The 20,542-nt window shown below is 41.1% G+C and overlaps 1 protein-coding gene across 1 annotated transcript; it reads left to right on the forward strand.

Moving 5' to 3' along the window:
• Positions 1 to 28: 28 nt before the first annotated feature.
• nrap (nebulin-related anchoring protein) lies at positions 29 to 19,922 on the forward strand (the record flags this gene model as incomplete). Its single annotated transcript, XM_083994254.1, has 42 exons — positions 29 to 307; positions 1,146 to 1,240; positions 1,409 to 1,496; positions 3,618 to 3,725; positions 3,977 to 4,084; positions 4,186 to 4,290; positions 4,376 to 4,483; positions 4,569 to 4,676; positions 4,868 to 4,975; positions 5,366 to 5,482; positions 6,356 to 6,460; positions 6,595 to 6,702; positions 6,924 to 7,028; positions 7,110 to 7,208; positions 7,348 to 7,452; positions 7,617 to 7,724; positions 7,845 to 7,952; positions 8,094 to 8,291; positions 8,387 to 8,491; positions 8,586 to 8,684; positions 8,773 to 8,877; positions 10,004 to 10,111; positions 10,251 to 10,408; positions 10,730 to 10,883; positions 10,994 to 11,098; positions 12,376 to 12,474; positions 12,709 to 12,813; positions 12,967 to 13,074; positions 13,203 to 13,316; positions 13,430 to 13,627; positions 13,916 to 14,020; positions 14,220 to 14,318; positions 14,437 to 14,541; positions 14,636 to 14,743; positions 15,504 to 15,815; positions 15,899 to 16,003; positions 16,773 to 16,871; positions 16,968 to 17,072; positions 17,194 to 17,301; positions 17,555 to 17,866; positions 19,379 to 19,534; positions 19,620 to 19,922. The coding sequence occupies exons 1-42, from the start codon at positions 242 to 244 to the stop codon at positions 19,920 to 19,922; spliced, it is 5,322 nt and encodes a 1,773-aa protein (XP_083850380.1). The 5' UTR covers positions 29 to 241.
• Positions 19,923 to 20,542: the final 620 nt, after the last annotated feature.

Raw genomic sequence — 20,542 nt, forward strand, 5'->3', positions numbered from 1 at the left:
CATGGGACATGGTGTCAAGTAAGAGACAGTTTCAGACTTTCACAGTCACAGAGCTAAGTTTACCGCCATCAGAGACGGACTAACGCCACTGTCTGGGAGTCACCACCACCACCAGTTGCTCCACTGAACTCCTGTTTGCCTGCCTGACCTGACTCCTGCTTTTGGCCAATATTTCACACTAGTTCTTTTCTTCTGATATATTTTTTTTAAAGGTTTTTTGGGAAAAGGACAAGCAGACACCATGCAGTCCTGTGCCAGGTGTGGGTTTGTGGTCTACCCAGCCGAAAAGATCAACTGCATCGATCAGGTAAGATTAAAAATTGCGAGTTTCTAGAGTGACAAGTTAGTATGAAATATCTATTCCTAAATACTCTTTTGACTACAGTCAAAAGTGAAAGTAACTTGAAAGTAAAAGTCTTTAATTTAACTATTTAGTATTGAAACATTTCATATACGGTATCTAATCAAATTTTAAAAAACAGATTTGTCAGTGGGTAAAATTAGGGAGATGGAGGGATCATGATAATAATCCAAGATCAATTATTTACCACAGAAAAACACAAACAACTTAAATATGCCAATATTTTACCCTGTCCCTTGACCCTAACCCCCAAACCCTGTAGGTAGAATACAGCATCTGCCAATAAAATGTATTTTTAAAAACACAAAAAAGTGTATTTAGACAAAAATTACACCGTACTTAATGAAAAGCTTTTAACATGCTGTTGATCTGACCATTATTCTTGATATAAAATGCATAGCAAGCAATTCATTTCCACAAAAAAATACACTATAACTACTAATATTGGTACTGCAGCATTAAAAACAGCAGTGCATTATAGCACTGACTGGTTTCTGTGATGAGATGTCTTTGTTTTAAACTGACTAGTACAAAGTTTAACAGTCACATAAAGTCGTACATCTTGAATTTCAAGTTTGAATTTCCAGTTGGAAGAACACAGTGATTTCTGTTCTTCTTTTGGGTCATGTTCAGTCAGAGCTATCTCATTGATCTGATGTTATCTGTCATCTGTGCAAATTTGTAAACATTTTCTGTTCCCAGCGTGATGAGCAAGATTGAAGTCATGTCTCCTAAGTTTGAGCTTGGATGTTAAAATAACGTGGTTTGTCTTTTCATCTGTCAGAACTGGCACAAAGCGTGCTTTCACTGCGATGTCTGTAAGATGGTTCTCACTGCCAATAACTTTGTCAGCCACAAAAAGAGACCATACTGCTCCGTGTAAGTACCAGACACCAGTAACTCATGATTCTATAACTTTTTATATGAGCATTACCTTTAAAACTGATCAAATGTCAGTCCTCATTGTCAATTTTGGTATGATACACATCACTTACCCCTTTGTTTTTATACACTATTAAATGACAACCATTTCTACTCCACCTCCAGACACAATCCAAGGAACAACACATTCACAAGTGTCTACGAGACCCCCGTCAACATCAATGCAAAGAAGCAAACCAAAGCGAGCAGTGAGGTATGATGATGTCACACGCAAAAACACAGCGGAGGCAATATGAGATGAAGTATTTCGGCCTTGGTCTGGTGTATTCCTGACAGGCTGACATAAGTCACTGTGTATGTGAGAGGAATGATCAGTCACCTGTGGTTGGCTGCGGAGATTGCAATTCACAGTGGTCATTGTGTTGTATATATAAAAAAGGGGGTTGATTCATGCATCACAACTGAATTTAGATACACCTACGCCTCATTCAGATCAATAAGCGCATGTGCGTATTGTTTTAAAATCCCAAAAGGGAATAAAAACAGGTCAGTTCTGCGGTGAGGCACCTATGGTTTGGTGCCTCATCCCTATTGACCTGTAAACATACATAAAGTCAGAACGCTATAAGAACACGTATCCTATTCTGTCCCGTCAAAACGGCCCCAGAGAGGTGCACTGCTGCTCCACGGGCACGGTGACAGCAGTCGTGTGGAATGGAGAGTGTGGCCCAGGTTATTTCTGTGACTGTGACAGAGGCGAGACAACCCCTCTGCTGAGCCCACTTTATGCCTCGGGGGGCTAAAATTATAGGTCAGGAAAAACAGCCTCACATCCCTTCCTCTCGTCTGCCCTGCCACCTGCTCCTGTCTGTCTGAGTCTGTCTGCGTCTACGAGTTCATGCAGTGCTCTTATGCTTATATTAGCAGTAGGCTAGCAAACTCTTCGGCTACACTGCTGAATGCAACTGGACATATTACAGGACTTAACTTGTTGATATTTGATCTGAGGGCTGACCTCAGACCATACTGATGAAAAAGCACACTGGTTAACAGGCAGTGCTTTTGTTTTTATGTTTTAAGTTTTTGTCTCAGCTGATAAATTTCAATATTCTGTATTTTATTGTATTAATTGTACAGTAAGCACCAATGATGCCTCACTGCTGTCTCACATCTCCTGCAATTCTAATATTAGTCTCGAGCTCTTCAACAGCTTAAGGATGATTAGGAAACAGCTCAGAGATCCATCATTCAGTCTCCATTTTGGATCCTTCCTGGAAGGTCCAGCTTCATCCCGACTGGAACATCTAAGTTATTAATAACAGCAAGCTAATATTATACCTTTATAACATGGGAGTTTCAGGTTGTCTGGGTTCAACCTGACTACAAGAGAATGAAGTGATGTTTGGTGCTGTGGCTCTGAAGTCCAGATAATATCAGTCAGGGTTGTCAGGTTTTATGAGGATTTGTTTATTGTCTGTGCATTAAAAGTAGATAAAGTAGATGCTGCAGACAGGGATGGTCCATGCATGTGCAAACGTGTGCTGGCCTTGGCTTAATGCTTATCGTCTATGTGCATTTGTAGCTGAAGTATCGCGAAGATGGCGAGCGCTTTATGTCCACCTTCCACTATGACATGAGGTCCATGGAGCTGGAGAAGGCTCTCCTAGCCAAACAGATGGCCAGCCAGGTGAGCTCCCGGCAGAGCAACTGGCCCTAACCCCGAGCTCAAAGGAGTCCCAGCCCAAAATCTTGATCTTTACTTAAGTAATAAACATTAGTAAATCTGTTTGTTTAACATATCTTGAATATACACAATTGCCCATAAAGTTGGCATTCTACTTTTTATTCCTGTTATTAAGGTTAATTGTGGTTGTTTTTTTTAAACAGTGATATGTTTGAAAGAGATTGGTCAATAACGCTTTGAGAAGATATACACTATATCTATCAAGAATAAATCACATTGTCAGAATCATTACATGAGAAGACGTAAAAAAAAAAAAAATCCAACTCAATGGGCAATCGCGTAGAAAGCAAACAGCACTACTCCTTTACAATTTGTCCATCGATGTTAACAGATCAGTGAGTGCAATGATACTGTATTATTGATTTGGAAAAGTGTGATTTTACTCATCATAAATAGATAACTAAATGAATGACTAAACAAATAAATAAATAGACTAAACCTAATCTTAGCTCTTTTCTACTTGGTGTAACATCACCTGTACAACTCTGCAGTAAACACAGGTGTATTTGCTGTTGTTAACATATGCTAACAGAGGCCTTAGAGGAAGTGCACAGGGTTGGGTGGAACAAGGCATGAAAGTGTAGAGTGAATGTATGAAAATGACTTGCTTTGTTTTTGATGTCCAAACAGGCTTTCCATTCTCAATCTGAGTTCTCCCAGCAGCAGACATGGTACTCAGGCTCAGTGACCAGCCAGGAGATAGTAACAATGTCTCAGGCACAGAAGGCCGTCAGTGATGTGAGTACACTTTTTGTCCCCTCAACAGTTTTTTGGGGGCATAAACTTCATAATACATGGTTGTTGTCTTTTATTCGGTGATTATATAAGCAATTTTGTTTTCATTTGATTCACATTTAATGGTCTAAACTTGACAGAACACGGCAAATACAATAAAAATGATTTTTTTTTGTGGTGAAAGAGTTATGTGGGTAAAACTTTAAACTCTAAGTACTGTTCAGATGTCTTGACTTGATTTTGTTCCATGACAGGTGAAGTACACAGAGGAGTATGAGCAGTCAAAAGGAAAAGGCAGCTTCCCTGCCATGATTACACCAGGTTACCAGGCTGCTAAGAACGCCAACACCCTGGCCAGTAATGTAAGTGGATTTTTTTTTTGTATGAATATTCATTTTAGCAGATTGCTTTAAGTGAACATGTTTCCACATCAGTGGCTGTTATTTGTTTCTTTTCTCTGCAGCTGGAATATAAAAAAGGACACGAGGAGAGAGTTTCAAAGTACACAACGTTTGTTGACCCCCCAGAGGTGATTCTGGCCAAGAAACAGGGACAAATCGTCAGTGATGTAAGCTTTATTTATTTAGGCAAGATAAAACTAACTTAAAGTACAGATATTATTACATGTCTGAATCATTGTTTTCTTCTTCTAGTATGCATACACAGAAGAGTATGAGCAGCAGAGAGGAAAAGGTAGTTTCCCGGCACATATTACCCCGGGATACAAGATGTCAAAGAAGGCCACCGAGATGGCCAGTGATGTAAGTGGTAAAATAAAAATGCATATTGTAAGTATTGAAACACTGTCATTGGTTGACAGAGGAGAATGTTTTCATGTCCAACCAGATCAAGTATCGTCAGACGTATGAACAGGAGATGAAGGGTAAAGCCAGCACCGAGGTTGCACTAGCTGAGGCAGCTTACGCCAAAGAAAACGGAGAGAACTTCAGCCAGGTAAGGAGTTACTCATACCAAGAAATGTTGTTTTAATTTTCTTGAAATGTTTGCCTTAATTAAAAAGTGGAGGGTGAATTATCGAAAATATACTGTAGAGAGGATGCAAGATTTCGTTGGATTCAGACCCCAGTATGTTGCATCTGCATTGCATGGCAAGGTTTCAATTTACTTGTGTCCTCTCTTCGCAGATCGCATATACTGAGGAGTATGAGCAGCAACGAGGCAAAGGAAGCTTCCCTGCAATGATCACTCCTGGCTATTATCAGGCAAAGAAGGCCCAGGAAAATGCAAGTAATGTGAGTATCTACTTTTCAACAGACATGCAAACATAACACTGGATCCATAAGAATAAGTCACTATAGTTGTTGAGTTAAGTATGCAGAATTTCAGTGGTTGGATCAGTTGTGCAACCATTTGAATTTGTTGTAAACGCTGTGAAAACAATACAGAGTCAAGAGTGTAAGAGCTTCATCCATCAAACGTCCTTGTCATCACTGGGCAGAATAGATGAGGGGACTACAATGAGAAGCCCTCGCCATGATGTCATTCTTCAAACCCTCCACCTTGACCGAATTAGACTCTGTGTGTGTTTATGCGTGTGTTCTGCTAATCTCCTGATCCTTCAGTAACACAACATGTTGGCCTTCTGCTGGGTTTGCTCTAAGTCATCTTTCATCCCTCTGCAGCTAAAATACAGAAAGGACTTAAACAAGATGAAGGGCACCTCGCACTTCCACAGCCTGACATCCGAGGACAATCTGGCTCTGAAGAACGCCCGGAAGATCAACAAGCTTGTCAGTGAGGTGAATTTGTCAGTCACTGCTGTCAGGCTCTCAAGGCAAAAGACATATCTTCATTCATCACGTGTGCTGTTTGTCTCATTCCTACCTTTTCTCCAAGAAACATCATTAAATCAATGTTAAAGTTGAGGACAAAGCATTTCCAGATACAAATCCTATTGCTCAGTGTGTGTGTGTGTGTGTGTGTGTGTGTGTGTGTGTGTGTGTTGAAGAGCTGAAGATACTGGGCATACAGTGTCAGTGTCCAGCTGACATGAAGCCACTCAACCTACATTTTTGCCGTCTCTGAAATGCCTGTCCGATGGGGTTACAGCTTACCTCCAAGGCTGCGGGACGTCCTGTCAAACAAATGTTACCTCACACATAAACACAGTGCTTCACTCTTCTCACATCTATTTTAAGCCTTGGGAATATGTCATAAAAAATATTACTCAACCACAATTATTTTTGATTTTTTTAAGAACAGTTTAAAAAAAAATATATATATATATATATATATATATATATATATATATATATATATATAAATATATATATATATATATATATATATATATATATATATATATATATATATATATATATATATATATATATATATATATTTGTTGGTGATAGAAATTCTCCATGTGTGGTATTTCTTTGGGGTGGTGATTGAAAAATCAAAACTCTTGTTTGTCTCAATGACTCTTGAGTTATGACAGCATGTCAGTGATGCTGAGTGATTGGTTGCAGGCACTTTATTGTGTATATATAGCACATAACATGAAGTGGAATGGCTGGCATCTCAGGACTCTAACTGTTCAACAACAAAACAAGAGAAGACGGTGAAAATATTACAAAGCCACTGCTTTAATTTGGCCTATTCTCCAACAGGTGGAGTATAAGAAGGACTTGGAGAACACTAAAGGTCACAGCATCAACTTCTGTGAGACGCCACAGTTTCAAAATGCAGCCAAAGTCGCCAAGTTCACCAGTGATGTAAGTATTTTTTTTTTTTTTTTTGATTTTTTGACTACATAATACCAGAAAATACCATGTTTTTTTTTTTGCAAAACCTATACCAAAGAGTTCAGCATACTCATTTGTTTTCCATTTTTCTATATCTTCATAAGAACAAGTACAAACAGAAGTACACTAGCAACATGAAGGGCCACTATGAAGACTCAGGAATTGATAAGAAGACTATGCATGCCATGAAAGTCAGGAAACTGGCGAGTGATGTAAGTAAACTCCATATCTTTAATATGGTTTCATATTAAATGAATGCACAGATTCTAAAAAGCTGTTCTCCACCTGATGGCAAACAATTGTTTTAATTAGAAATATTACAGTCATGATATACATACATTTTTACTTTAAAATATCTCACAATTGATAAATACTGAGTTGTAAGACTGCTGTGCCCCTGAATTTGCTGAGATTATCCTCTGGTGCATTTCAGATTTCTTATAAACAAGGCTGTGAACAGGAGCAGGGTGACTACAACTACCCCGCCACCCTCACACCAGGTTACCAAAGCCAAAGAAAATTGGACCCACTCAAAGACGTGAGCTTGCTCAAATTTAATCCAGCCAGTCTTTTGTGACAGATTTTTGGTTTATTAACAACATTTCTTGTCTTTCTGCAGAAGAACTACAGGCAACATATTGACCAGGTCAAGTACAGTCCAGTGACAGACACACCTGAGATCATTCTCGCCAAGAAAAACGCTCAGCTTGTCAGCAATGTAAGTAAACACCACGACTCATAGCTACCAATGACTTATTCTGAGCACTTTGAGAAACACCTACTTTATCACCTGCACACTACTTATGAGCACTGCCTTGACCCACATTTTTCATTTCTAACGTGAATGTGTCCTTCAGCTGAATTACAAAGCAGGCTATGAAAAGACGAAGCACCAGTACACACTGTCCCAGGATCTGCCCCAAATCAAAAACGCCAAAGCCAACGCTGCTTTGTGCAGTGATGTAAGTGAACATGCAGACACTTCCTCACGCATGCATGTATGAGCCTGTGTTCACACTTTTGCACAACCAAAACTAATTCACGTAGTCACAAGAAATTGAATTGATGTCGCAGGAAGCTCTCATTCATCAAGTAACAATTTGACCATCTGTATTCATCATTAAAGATTAAATATAAAGAGGAGTGGGAGAAGACAAAGTCCAAAGCCTGCGACGTTGGCATGGACGACCTGAGTATCAAAGCAGCCAGAGCTTCCCGAGACCTTGCCAGTGATGTAAGCAAACACACACTCTCCAGGAGGGGCAGAGCTAATGGATGACCAAGAAACCTAAGTGCATTTAATTACATATAATAGCTACCAAATGAAATTAAGTGAAATGGACATGTGTTTCAGATTAAATACAAAGAGACCTACATGAAGAACAAGGAAAAGGCAGTGGGGGTCAACATGAGCGACTCCAAGACTCTGCATTCACTCCAAGTGGCTAAGATGAACAGTGATGTAAGTTGTTTTGATCAGTGATTGCAGGCATTGAAATACATGTGTTCATGTACTGTAACAGCCGTTGTGGGCACACCAGGGACACAAGATGTTCTCATACAACTTTTCATGGACTTATAATTATTGTGTTGCCCCCTTCAGATTGAGTACAAGAAGGGCTCCAAGGAGAGCCAGGCTCATTACACCCTTCCTATGGACATGATCAACCTGAGCCATGCCAAAAAGGCCCAAGCCCTCGCTAGTGACCTGGAATATCGCACAAAGCTCCACGAGTACACGGTGATGGCGGATGACATCAAGATCCAGCAGGCCAAGAAGGCTTATTCTCTGCAAAGCGAGGTACAAGAGAGGAGAAAGAGAAGAACCACCATCTGTTTTTTTTTATATGAATCTTACCAGGTTAATGATGAAGCTTTTGCCCTTTTGCTCCATAGAACAGCTATCGGTCAGACCTGAACTGGATGAAAGGAGTGGGCTGGGAGGCCGACGGATGTATGAACATAACCCAAGCAAAGAAAGCAGGAGAGCTGCTCAGTGATGTCAGTGCAGTTACTATTTTAGTGTGCACATTTTGGCTAGTTGCATTACACATACATGCATTCATCTACCATACCGTCTTTTTCCCTCTTTCAGACCAAATACCGTCAGAAGGCAGATAAAATCAAGTTCACCCAGGTGGCGGATGATCTCTCCATCAAACATGCCAAGAAGAGCCAGGAGCTGCAGAGCGACGTAAGGGCTTCACTTTCAACCTGGCGCTGTGTACGCACTATTTACGGCTCATTGTGACAGCACATGTCTGTCTGCTTCTGACTTTCAGTTACAGTACAAAGCAAACACAGAGCAGATCATACACCAGTACACCATGACAAAGGATGAGCCCCTCTTCAGACAAGCAAAGGCTAATGCCGACCTTCTCAGTGCGGTAAGTTCAGTGAATGTCAATGTGGACACAACGGACATGGACACAAAATAAAAACAAGCATTTACTGGACATCAAAGCCATGTTTTGCCTCACATGCAGTATTAGTTGCTATTCAGAAATGTAGTTACTGTTGTAAAACCTAGGTTGAATTTGTGGACTAGGAGACTGTTGTAGTTGCACTTAAATTACTGCAATGCTCCCTTTCATTTACAGCCTACATTGGTTATATAGTACAGTAGCAGCCTTGTCTCTCGGAGTCATGCCCCTTCACTTTAAGGCAGAAGGTCAACAATCAATACAGAGCAAGAGGTGGTTTCCGTGGTGACGTGCTTTTGCAGTAGAGCATCATACATTTTAGATTTTGTGACTGACCACCGGTTCATCAGGCTGCTATACTCAGAGCGATGAATCACCTCAAACCAAATTTAAATCTTAGACTGAGGATTCTCCGATACTGTTCACATGAGGCACAGAATAAAGCTGATTAACCAAGTGTTTAGCTCACTATTTGGAAATTAGCACAATTAGATTAGTACGGAAAATCAACCAAATCCTGACTGACATAATGCTGTTTCACTATCTAGAGGTTTAACTGCCATTAAGGTCCACACAGTGTCAGACACAGAAAGGTCATTCATGGCCAATCTGCCGCGCATGTGGCCAAAATCAGTTCATTTAAAGGGACAGTAGAGAGAGTTGTTGTTCAGGTTCACTGTTTATTTTTAGACAAGAATTTTGCATCACCATGTAGTGCATCTACGCAATTTGAGAAACATTTTCTTTTATTTTTGATTACAATAAACCAATGTGTTTATTTCCATATACACAAAAGCCATGGTGACGACTTGTCGGTGGTAAAACACCTGGAGCATCTATTACTCTAAACATTGGAGACACATCCATGTTAGTTTTCTCAGAGAAACCAAATTACTAATGTACATCAAATGATGCCATTGGCTTTCTGATTACTCAAAAGTCTTCAGCATAATTTCTCTTTATGTTATTGTTGCATCTTGCATATTTCATCACAGTTTTTTGGAGCCAAAAGTATACACATACCAACATCTTCTTTCAGACCTTTCAGTATACTGTACATTAAGTGATTTTGATGTTAATGTTTTTCTAGAAAGTGTACAAGAGCAACTGGGAGAAGCAGAGGGAGAAGGGCTTTGAGCTGCACTTGGACTCTCTCTCTATACTCACTGCTAGAGCTAAGAGGGACCTGGCCAGTGATGTGAGTCATTAACAAACACTCTGTATCTTTGAGATCTGCCTAAGGAGAAAAAAAACTATCTTTTAAATGCCACTTTCAAACTTGAATATTGGCTTTTACGGACATAACTAATGAGGAAAACTATAATGTCTGCTTACAGGTGAAATACAAGGAGAAGTATGAGAAAAACAAAGGCAAGGTGATTGGCATTAAGTCAGTGAGCGACGACTCCCAGATGGCCCACTCTGCTCTGGCCACCAAACTACAGAGTGACCGCCACTACAAGAAGCACTATGAGGACACAAAGACCAAATTCAGGTGACTTAGAGACAGCTCTAGTCAGTGATAGAGTCACACCTACTGTAGTAAGTTATGGGTTAAGTGTGAATTAACACTGGTTAAAATTAAAACATTTTTTGGTTTTTACAAATAACACAGTTCTTTGCCGAAGTTTCAGACCACACATGTCATCATTCTGTTCAAGTCCAAATGAAGATGAAGTGTTATAGTTAGAGGGAATTACTCCTGTAACCTGCTTTGATTCAGTTCATTAGCAGCAGAACTTCCCTTACAGTAAATCTTGTCTCTTTTCGAAACAAATCTCCTCTATTTACATGATGAAATAAATCTCCTCCCCAGTGTCTCTCTGGATATGATGAACATCAGCCATGCCAAGAAGGCTCAGGACCTGGCAACTGAGACCAATTACAGGACTTTCCTCCACGAGTACACCACCCTGCCAACTGACATGAATGTTGCTTGGGCTAAGAAGGCTTATGGACTGCAGAGCGATGTAAGTCCCATCTTCTGACATCCAAATAACAAGTGATTTGTTAACTACCAAATTGGTTTTGGTGTTTAAAGAATTGAAAGTGAAGTGGATGTGTGGATGTGTGTGTTCAGAAACAGTACAGGTCAGATCTGAACTGGATGAAGGGCGTTGGCTGGGAGGCCTCCAAATCCCTGGATGTCCAGCAGGCAAAGAAAGCCGGGGAACTTGTCAGTGAGGTAACTCCTGATCCTGTGACCCAGAATGCATTGCTGAAATAAGCTGAGAGCTATGGGATGTAATTCTATATTTCTATATTAGACAGGAAAAAAAATGTGCTTCAGTCCTTGAACTTTGTTAGCACTTCCCTCATCAATAGGAGAACTAAGTAGGTCAATTGGTGTGGAGAGCATGAGAAAATAATAATCATGATTGTGTAACGTATGACTGGAAGGTTCATATCTAGGTTTACGGCTGAGGTCAGAATGTATTTAAAGAGCTGCAGCCACAGGATCATTCCTGCTCTCCTGCAACTGGGTTAAGTACATGGAGTGCATTGCAGCTATAACAAGAGGCCAGACTGATTATAGTTACTAGGCTATTGCAGAATACAAAGATTCCACTTCACCATCAGGATGCAGTTTCATGCTTGATAGTTTGTCGCCTTTCCCTGGTTTATTTCTCTTCTGTTGATGGGTCCATAATGTTTGTTGCACTGATATAAAATAGGCAAAGGTAATTAAATGATAAAACACAGGGTGCATCAATGTGTGTCACTGGTGCCGTGCAGACCTTCAAAGGAAAAAATCTTTTAGGCATCTCCATTAATACCAAGTGTCCAGTTTCCTCAAATCTTCTTTGGTCCACAGATGGTTCGTTCACAGTTAGTTCACAGTGTCCACACTGAGCTGCCTCTGAAATCCTATCTAATTATAAATGATAGTAATTTGATTCATATTTAACAACCTAAAAAAGAAATGAAACAGTTTGAAATATCCTGTCATTGACGATCCACGATTCTTATACGTGTTGTGTCTTATACTCATTTAGTCTCATTGGTGAAATATCCTCCGCATAGCATGCAGTATGCATAGCCTCTTTTTCTAAACATTTTATGTCAGTGTGAATAATACAAAGACATTTCCGTGACATATCTGTGACAGACTGGCAACACCAGACTCTATTCATAACCTCTATATAAGTCGACACTTATTTTAAGGGTCATTCCAGTCATGGTTACCAACATTAGACCACGGAGTGACTAAACACAAATAGACTAGAGCTGTGAGCTGCTCTTGAATGAGTTTTTACATATTTTTCCATCTATATATGTATCTATCACTATATATATATATAAAACAATTGTTGTTTTATTTTGACACATACAATATGCAGGAATATTTGTCATGTTGCAGTGCCCTCTGGTGCTCGTCAAATGCATGTGCAGCTGGTGTTTCATGCCTGTCTTTCTGATGCTCACCACTCTTCTATTTTATGTGTTTTTCTCTCTCTGTAGAAAAAGTACCGTCAGGATGTGAGTGCTCTGAGGTTTACCAGTGTTGAAAACACCCCAGAGATGGTGCAAGCCAAACTCAGCAACAAGCTCGCTGTTGATGTGAGTTTAATGGACATTTATGTTCTTTACTCGTTAATTTAGTGTAGAAGGCTCATAACTAAATGCAATCAGATGCACACTTGTTTCCACATCAAAGTACTGTGATATTCTTTAGCAGAGTTAGAGCAACTGCAGCTGACCTTTATAAATACTGTAAATAAAAAGGAAGAGGACGCCTATGCAACAGTGTCTGAGGTGAAGTGAATGATCAGTGATGCTGTGTTCTCTCTACAGAGACTGTACAGGGAGAAGGGTGAAAACCAGAAGCACAACTACACACTGACTGGAGAGCTGCCAGAGATGGTGCAGGCCAAGCTCAATGCTAAAAACATCAGTGAGGTAAAAAAAAAAAAAAAGAAAAGAAAAGAAACACGAACAACATGTTTTCAAGAACTTACACATAAATAGACAATAAAATCACCCAATCAGCTGCCTCTGCGGGGCGTAACCACAGGGAACTGAGTCTTTACATCTGCTATGTTGCATTTGCAGAGCCATTACAAGGAATCCTGGACTAAGTTACGTGATGGCGGTTACAAGCTGCGTCTTGATGCCATTCCTTTCCAGTCCGCCAAAGCGTCTGCAGAGATCCTCAGCGATGTAAGGCTACAGTCAATGAGCATTTTCACAATGGCTTCTGCAACAGTGGATGATTACTTTGATGTTGTTGCAGACAAATTTGAAACAACCTACTTGATTCATCTTATTTCACTGATTTGTCATTGCAGCAAAGGTACAGAGGAGACTTTGAGAGGAGTAAAGGGAAGATGATCGGACTGAAGGGACTGTATGATGATTTGAACATCTCTCATTCAGTCAATGCCAGCAAACTACAGAGTGACGTGAGTGTTTTTTTTTTCAGCCAACAACTAGAAAAGTTATATGTGAGGGGAAATAAAGGTAAAAATGCCCCCAAATACCTTAAAAAAAAGAAAATGTATGTCTCTCTCTCCAGATTAAGTACAAGCAGGATTCAGCAAAAGAGCTCTCAAAGGTCCACCTGTCCATGGACATGCTGGAGGTCGCCCACGCTAAAAAGGCTCAGTCACTGGCCAGTGATCAGGACTACAGGCTCACACTGCATCAGTACACCTCACTGCCTGATGACATGAAGGTGCAGGCAGCCAAGAGAGCGTACGCCCTGCAGAGCGAGGTGAGAGGGTGAAATTGAAGTGTGTCACAGCAATTAGGTGTTGCATAATCAGTACTTTAGCATTACAAGTACCTCACTTGGTTTTATACATCAAAAATGATTTATGTTTTTCCGATTTTTCCCTGTTAAAAGGGTTTTCTATGGAGTTTTTCCTCAGTGGATGTGAGGGTCAAAGGGCAGAGGATGTTGTTGTGATGCCATGTAAAGCCCTTTGAGACAAACTGGTGGTAAAAACAGGCTATACAAATAAAATTGCCTTGCCTTGCCTTGCCTTTTTATTTGTTACAGAACGTGTATCGGTCTGACCTGAACTACCTGCGTGGTGCAGCCTGGATCGCCACCGGGGCTCTGCAGATTGAAGGCTCCAAGAGGGCCACAGACCTCATCAGTGATGTGAGCTTCCTTGTTTGTCTTGTTTGTTTTTGTTTCATCATCATTTTTTGTGCAAATGCAGCAGTAGGTACTACTCATGCCCACACGCCGGTCAGATCTTCAAGTGTCTGTTTAGTAATACTGTAATTTTTCTGCATTTCTTTGATCTATGTAAATATAACAGGGACTAATGATGTTTCCAATGATTCTTCCTAAACAGAAAAAGTACCGCCAGCAGCCGTACAACTTCAAGCACACCTCCGTCACCGACTCTCCAGATATCGTCCACGCCAAACTCAGTGCACAGATCACAAATGAAGTGAGACATTAATCTTATTTCTTTAAGTTGTGTTCTCATAGGCTTCCTCCCAGTTTCCTGTTTTGTTGTTTTCTGATTTGATGACGACGATGATGATGATGCTCTCTGTCTCTCCCAGCGTTTGTACAAAGCGAAAGGGGTGAATGACCAACACAACTACACAATAACAACCGAGAGACCAGAGATTACACAAGCAAAGATCAATGCAGCCAACTTTAGTGAGGTACTCTCAAATATCAGTGACCTGAACACCATACAGTATGTATAGACATCTCTGACTTCTTTTTCATCATTTACTCTTTGTATTTCTGCTGTAGGTCAAGTACAGAGAGTCCTGGCACACCCTGAGGGCTCAGGGCTACAAACTCACCATGCAGGACATCCCCTTCCAGGCTGCAAAGAGCTCCACAGGCATCGCCAGTGATGTAAGAAAATATGAATGAATATTGATTGAAAATATCCACTTGAGAGACCATATAGTAAATACCAATTAACGTATATAAAAGAATAAGAAGATTTAGAAATGGTAGATATTGCTTGTTGTGTGTTGGTGTTTAGTAGGGGTGGGAGAAAAAATCGATTCACATAAATATCGCGTTATCTTTTTTGACGATTTTTAAATCTTTTTTTTTTTCAAAAATCGATTTCTTTTGGGGGGGGCGGGAATTATTTTTAAATATTGTGTAATGTGCATTTGTTGTTAGCCTTTTTTACATACAGAGAGTACAGGTTTTGAAAAGGGTTTAAGTTCACTTTATAATGGAGTATGTTAATGTATAGGCTCCTACAGTATTTGTGTGCAGATAAATGTTAAAAATGCGACTAAAAATCGAGAGAATCGGCAATATCGTAGAATCGCAATTTTTTTTACATTTTTTTTGGGGCGTTTTTGCCTTTATTTGATAGTACATAGTGAGATAGACAGGAAAGGGGGAGGCAGAGAGAGGGGGAATGACATGCAGGAAAGGTCTGCCCGACGCGGGATTCGAACCGCCTGCGTTGAGGACTGTAGCCTCTACATGGGGCGGCCGCCTTAACCACTGCGCCACGCACCGCCCCTAGAATCGCAATTTAAAACGAATCGCCATCTAAAAAATCGTAGAAGAATCGAATCGGGAGAAAAGCATATCGTCCCAGCCCTAGTGTTTAGTATGGATTCCAGCTGTAACTTCTGTCTCTCTGCAGTATCTGTACAAACACAACCACCTGCTGGAGAAGGGAAAACACATCGGTGTGAAAAGCGTCTTGGAAGACCCACGTCTCCTGCACTGCCTCCAGGCGGGCCGGCTGGCCAGCGACCAGGAGTACCGCAAGGAGGCGCTGACAGCCAGCGGTCAGTACCACCTCACCCCAGACATGATTCATCTGGTGACGGCTAAGAACGCCCAGGCCCTGGCCAGCGAACAGGACTACAGGAAGAAGCTGCACGAGTACACGGTGCTTCCTGATGACATGAAGGTCAAGTGGGCCAAAAAGGCGTACGACCTGCAGAGTGAGGTGAGAGGACAAGATGCAGAGAGAAGATGAGAGATATTTTTCAAGGGGAGCTCTGTTTACAAATGCCATTGCCTTCTTTCTAGAAACTCTACAAGTCAGACCTCAGCTTCATGAAGGGAGTGGCCTGGGACGGGGTGGGTGCACCTCAGCTGGAGTCGGCCAAGAAGGCTGGAGAACTGATAAGTGATGTGAGTATATGGGTCAATAATGTAGAAAATGGTATCAGTTAAAGCAGAAGTAAGCGATCCGGTGGTTTTGGCTAACTTCCTGTCAGCAGATGGAGTTAGCAGTCCCCGCCCTCGTCCCTACGTCACCACATTCACGCGCATCCCTTGGCTGCACACACAGAGAGGACCGCCCCTTTATGCCGTTCTCTCTCCTCATTGGATAAAGGTTGTAGGATACAAGGAACGTTTTCTCCTCGGCTTACAGCAGAGCAGAGTGACTGACAGACCCGTGTTTCAGACCAAACACTCTATAGAAGTGATTGCTGTCGGAAGATACAACTATTTAAGACTTATATTAACACAAACATTCCGCTTGCTTCTGCTTTAATGTATTTGTATATTATCACATCTTAGATTTCTCATAATCGGACCAAAAAGTGAAAATATCTTTAAAAATGTACTCATCTAGGTTTTTAAATCTAATTCATTGTGTCTAAATATATATAGTTTTACTTGTTGTAAATTTTACCCCCTCACACAAAAGTCTAAATGCTGTTTCAAAGCCTTCCACCCTAGGAATTAGATATGTCGGATTGCTGAACCCTTTCAATACTTTTTGCTGGGAGGGTTGTTAAATTATTATTTCTAATGTTTTACTCACAGTTGACTGTAAATTTAATGAATCATGCGTACAACTTGTTTCAGTACTTTCAAATTGTCTTATTGTACGTCAAGTTTCAGCCATTTTTATTTCCTGCTGTTAAAGTTTTTGTTGTGTCCCTTCATGCAGAAGAAGTACCGTCAGCTGCCTGGCCATCTGAAGTTCACCTCAGTGGCTGACTCTCCTGATATTGTCCATGCCAAGATGAGCTATCAACAGTGCAGTGAGGTAGGGTGAGAGAAAGGAAATCATTCATCCCACTTTAAGGTGCTTTTGACGTTCTGACCTGTTCAATATCACATATTTGTCTTTTGTCCACTGCAGAGGTTGTACAAATCTGGAAAGAATGATGACATGCACAAGTACACCTTACACTCAGACGATCCAGACTTTGTTAGAGCCAAGATCAACGCCCAGCAGATAAGTGATGTAAGCCCCTCCTCAGATTCTTCTCACAAGCAAACAATGTAAAAAAAAAAAAAAAAAAAAAAAAACACCAGGAAAAGATGTTGTTATCTCTTGGTGACATTTTTTTTTTCTTAATTTGCAGAAAGTTTACAAGGCGTCTGGGGAGCAGGTGAAGACGTCGGGCTATGACCTGAGGCTTGACGCTATTCCTTTCCAAACTGCCAAGGCCTCCAGAGAAATTGCCAGTGATGTGAGTTGAGTGTGTTACAAGATTCATGTTTTACTGTTCACGCTTTACTAATTTTTTTAACACACACAAATTTGAATTTATTGTCTCCTTAATATACTAAAAGCACCTGAGCAACCTTGGCCATAAGTTTAATTTATTGATTTTGATTAGATTTTTTTACTGCAACTAAAATATTTTAGGTATTTAAATATATTTACTACTGAGGGTGGAAAGTTTAACATAACACACATAACTGTCTTTCTCCCTCCAACAGTTCCGCTACAAGGAGTCTCATCTGAAAGACAAAGGCCAGCAGGTGGGGCTGCGCTGCGTGGAGGACGACCCCAAGATGGTGCACTCTCTTGCAGCCAGCAAGCTTCAGAGCAACCTGGAGTATAAACGTCAGTCCAAGGAGGAGCGCGGCCAATACAAGATCCACGCTGACCAGCCGGAGTTCCTGTTGGCCAAGAAGAGCCAGGCGCAGGCCAGCGACATCTCCTACCGCCACAAGCTCCACGACTACACATGCGACCCCGAACAGCTCAACGTCAAGCACGCCAAGCAGGCCTACAAGCTGCAGAGCGATGTACGTCATGGTGCAAGTAGAGCATATTGGTGAAAGTGTCTTTTTTACAGGCATTATCATTATTTCACTCATAATTGTTCAATAAGTTCAAGGGAGAGTGAACATTTACAATTAGTCCTTCAGTCCTACTTCAACTAATGTGCCTCTCTAAGGCCTAGTCCACACGAGCCCGGGTATTTTTGAAACCGTGAACATATGTTCCCGGTTGTATGTCCTGTCCACATGCAACCGTGCTTTTGGAACCCTGAAACCGTGGTTTTTTGAAACCGGAGTCCAGGGTGGGGTTTTCGGCCGGGGTTGGTTTCACCGGGTGCGTGTGGACACTGCAACCGTGATTGTTTTACTCGTTTACGTCATAGCTGCACACGTGCTGATGTAAACACTGCCAGCTGCAGAGGTTGTTGGTTTGCAGGTGAGCTCGCAAAAATGGAGGTGACAAAGTGGATTTTTATCACTTTTTTTTATTTATTTTTTTACATCATCTAAATTCTATTTGTATAGTTTTTCGATGAGAAAAATATAACGAAACGGTCGTCAGGACGATCCTCTTGTCAGCTCCAAAATCACCCTCAATCACAGACCACAGCTGGTTTTCCACACAGCATCATTTGCAGTAACAAGTGACGCTACAGATCAGCTGTTTTAAAAATGACAGAACTACTATAGTAGCGCCGCAGTTTCTTGTTCCGCACATTGTTTGATTGAGAGTTTTTCGGGATGATTTTCATGAATGAACAGGCAATAGCCTATGTCACTGTCAGGCCGGGTACGACGGGAGGGGGGGGGGGGGGGGGGGGTCGCATCATGCAGTGATATAAAGAGCCTATGCGGAGATGAGGAACGAGCCAAAAGCCGAAAATGTATTCGTGACGTCCGCGGTCGATATAAAGTGGATATGTTTCATTCATACATGTTTTGACAGACAACACAACAGCCAGTGATAAAGAGTTGCGCTGCACCGACAGTCATGTGGCTCAGCAGCCAGGTGATGCACACAGCACACAACAACACACAACACAAGAGTCAAGACACAGCGCAGCAACATCTGCAGGCTGCTGCAGCAGTGCACGTCAAAGGGACACCGCCGAAAATAAAATAAATAGGCTACATTTTTATTAAATTAATTAATATTTAATTGTTGGACTTGGAGTCTGTGAAATAAAGCTATAATAACACGTAGTTTTGAAATGGTTTTTGCGCATGTTTACATCCATAAAATGACCAAAAATGAACACTTTAAGCGGATTTCTTGATAACGAATTATTTAAACAGCATTTGTATAGAAATGATTCCGCCCCAAGCCTTTTGATCCATAAGCGGTTTCCACTGTATTTTGATTGGTTAAAACAGCCTTCCACACGTGCATTGCGTCACTTGGTAGCGGATTTCACGGTTGCGTGTGTACGGAGTGTTTTTATTACACCACTGGTGTGGACGCGAAGCAAAACTCCGGTTTCAAAAATACCCGGGCTCGTATGGACAAGGCCTAACTGTTTCTCTATTTTGTTGCAGGTGAACTACAAATCAGACCTGAACTGGATCAAAGGAGTGGGCTGGACCCCTCCTGGCTCCCACAAGGCCCAGCTTGCCCGCCGGGCTGCAGAGCTGGGACTGGCTGAGGGAGTTAGTACTGACGAGGCTATTGCAAAGTACCAGCACATGATGATGGTGAGAAAACACGTAGTATGAATTATTGTAATTTATCGTGTAAAGGATAAAAAAAATCCATTTTAAATGATGGTCTTTGTTTCAGATGTATCACCAGCAGCAGATGATGGAGCAGCAGCAGCAGGAGCAGCAGCAGCAACAGACGTCAGAGCAGGTGGAGACCAGCGAGGAGATTCAACAAGGTGTCAACATGGACGCCATGGAGGTCCTTCATGTCAAAAGGAAGAAAACCATTCAGACCGTCCAGAAAAAGTCCAGCAGCACTACAACCTCATTCAGATCCATGGAGAAGAAGTCCAGCACCACTTCATCTTCCTCGTCGGCTGCCCTCCAGAACACAGTCAGGACATCTATGTCTAGTAAAGCTGCTGCGATAGAAGACGCATAGATCAGAGGAGATTTTTATAGATGATAGCATTTAGAGATTGTTAATGATTGCCACTTCCAGAAGGTGAGGTGAACTTTTACTGAAAGGTTAACTTTCCAGGTGCTGCTTTTGGTATCTGTTTGAATGAAATGTTGTAGTCTAGTTACACAAGATGCAACACCAGTGTCCAACAGAGCAACTGTAAGTGCAAGAATGGACTGATTTAGATGATTAAGAAGGAGATTAAGCAGGTTGAATCAGGGCTGGACTTGAAGAGCTGGTCATGTTTGTTGAAAAGATTGTCGTACGTGGTGCACAAAAGGGAATTCAGAAAAAGAAATGTATTGTCAGATTTAATGCAAGTGTTTTTTTTACTATTTATCACAGCTTCAGGCCAGGCTATGTGGCCCATGAGATCACAGTTCATATGAAAACCTCATCCACAGACTGAATTCACATTGTTTTAGATCAAAAGTGATACTGGGGGAAAAGCTGGATGGAAAGTTTGTCAATGCATTTGTATATTGAGTGTGTTCAGAAGATAGGAAGCATATATATGACCAGCACTTCAGAATATTTTTTTCATCTTTTTCTTTTACAATCTTTAGACATGCAAAAATCTTTTTCCTACAAAAAGTCTG

This window comes from Trachurus trachurus, assembly GCF_905171665.1.
Source record: "Trachurus trachurus genome assembly, chromosome: 19".
Lineage (NCBI taxonomy): Eukaryota > Metazoa > Chordata > Actinopteri > Carangiformes > Carangidae > Trachurus > Trachurus trachurus.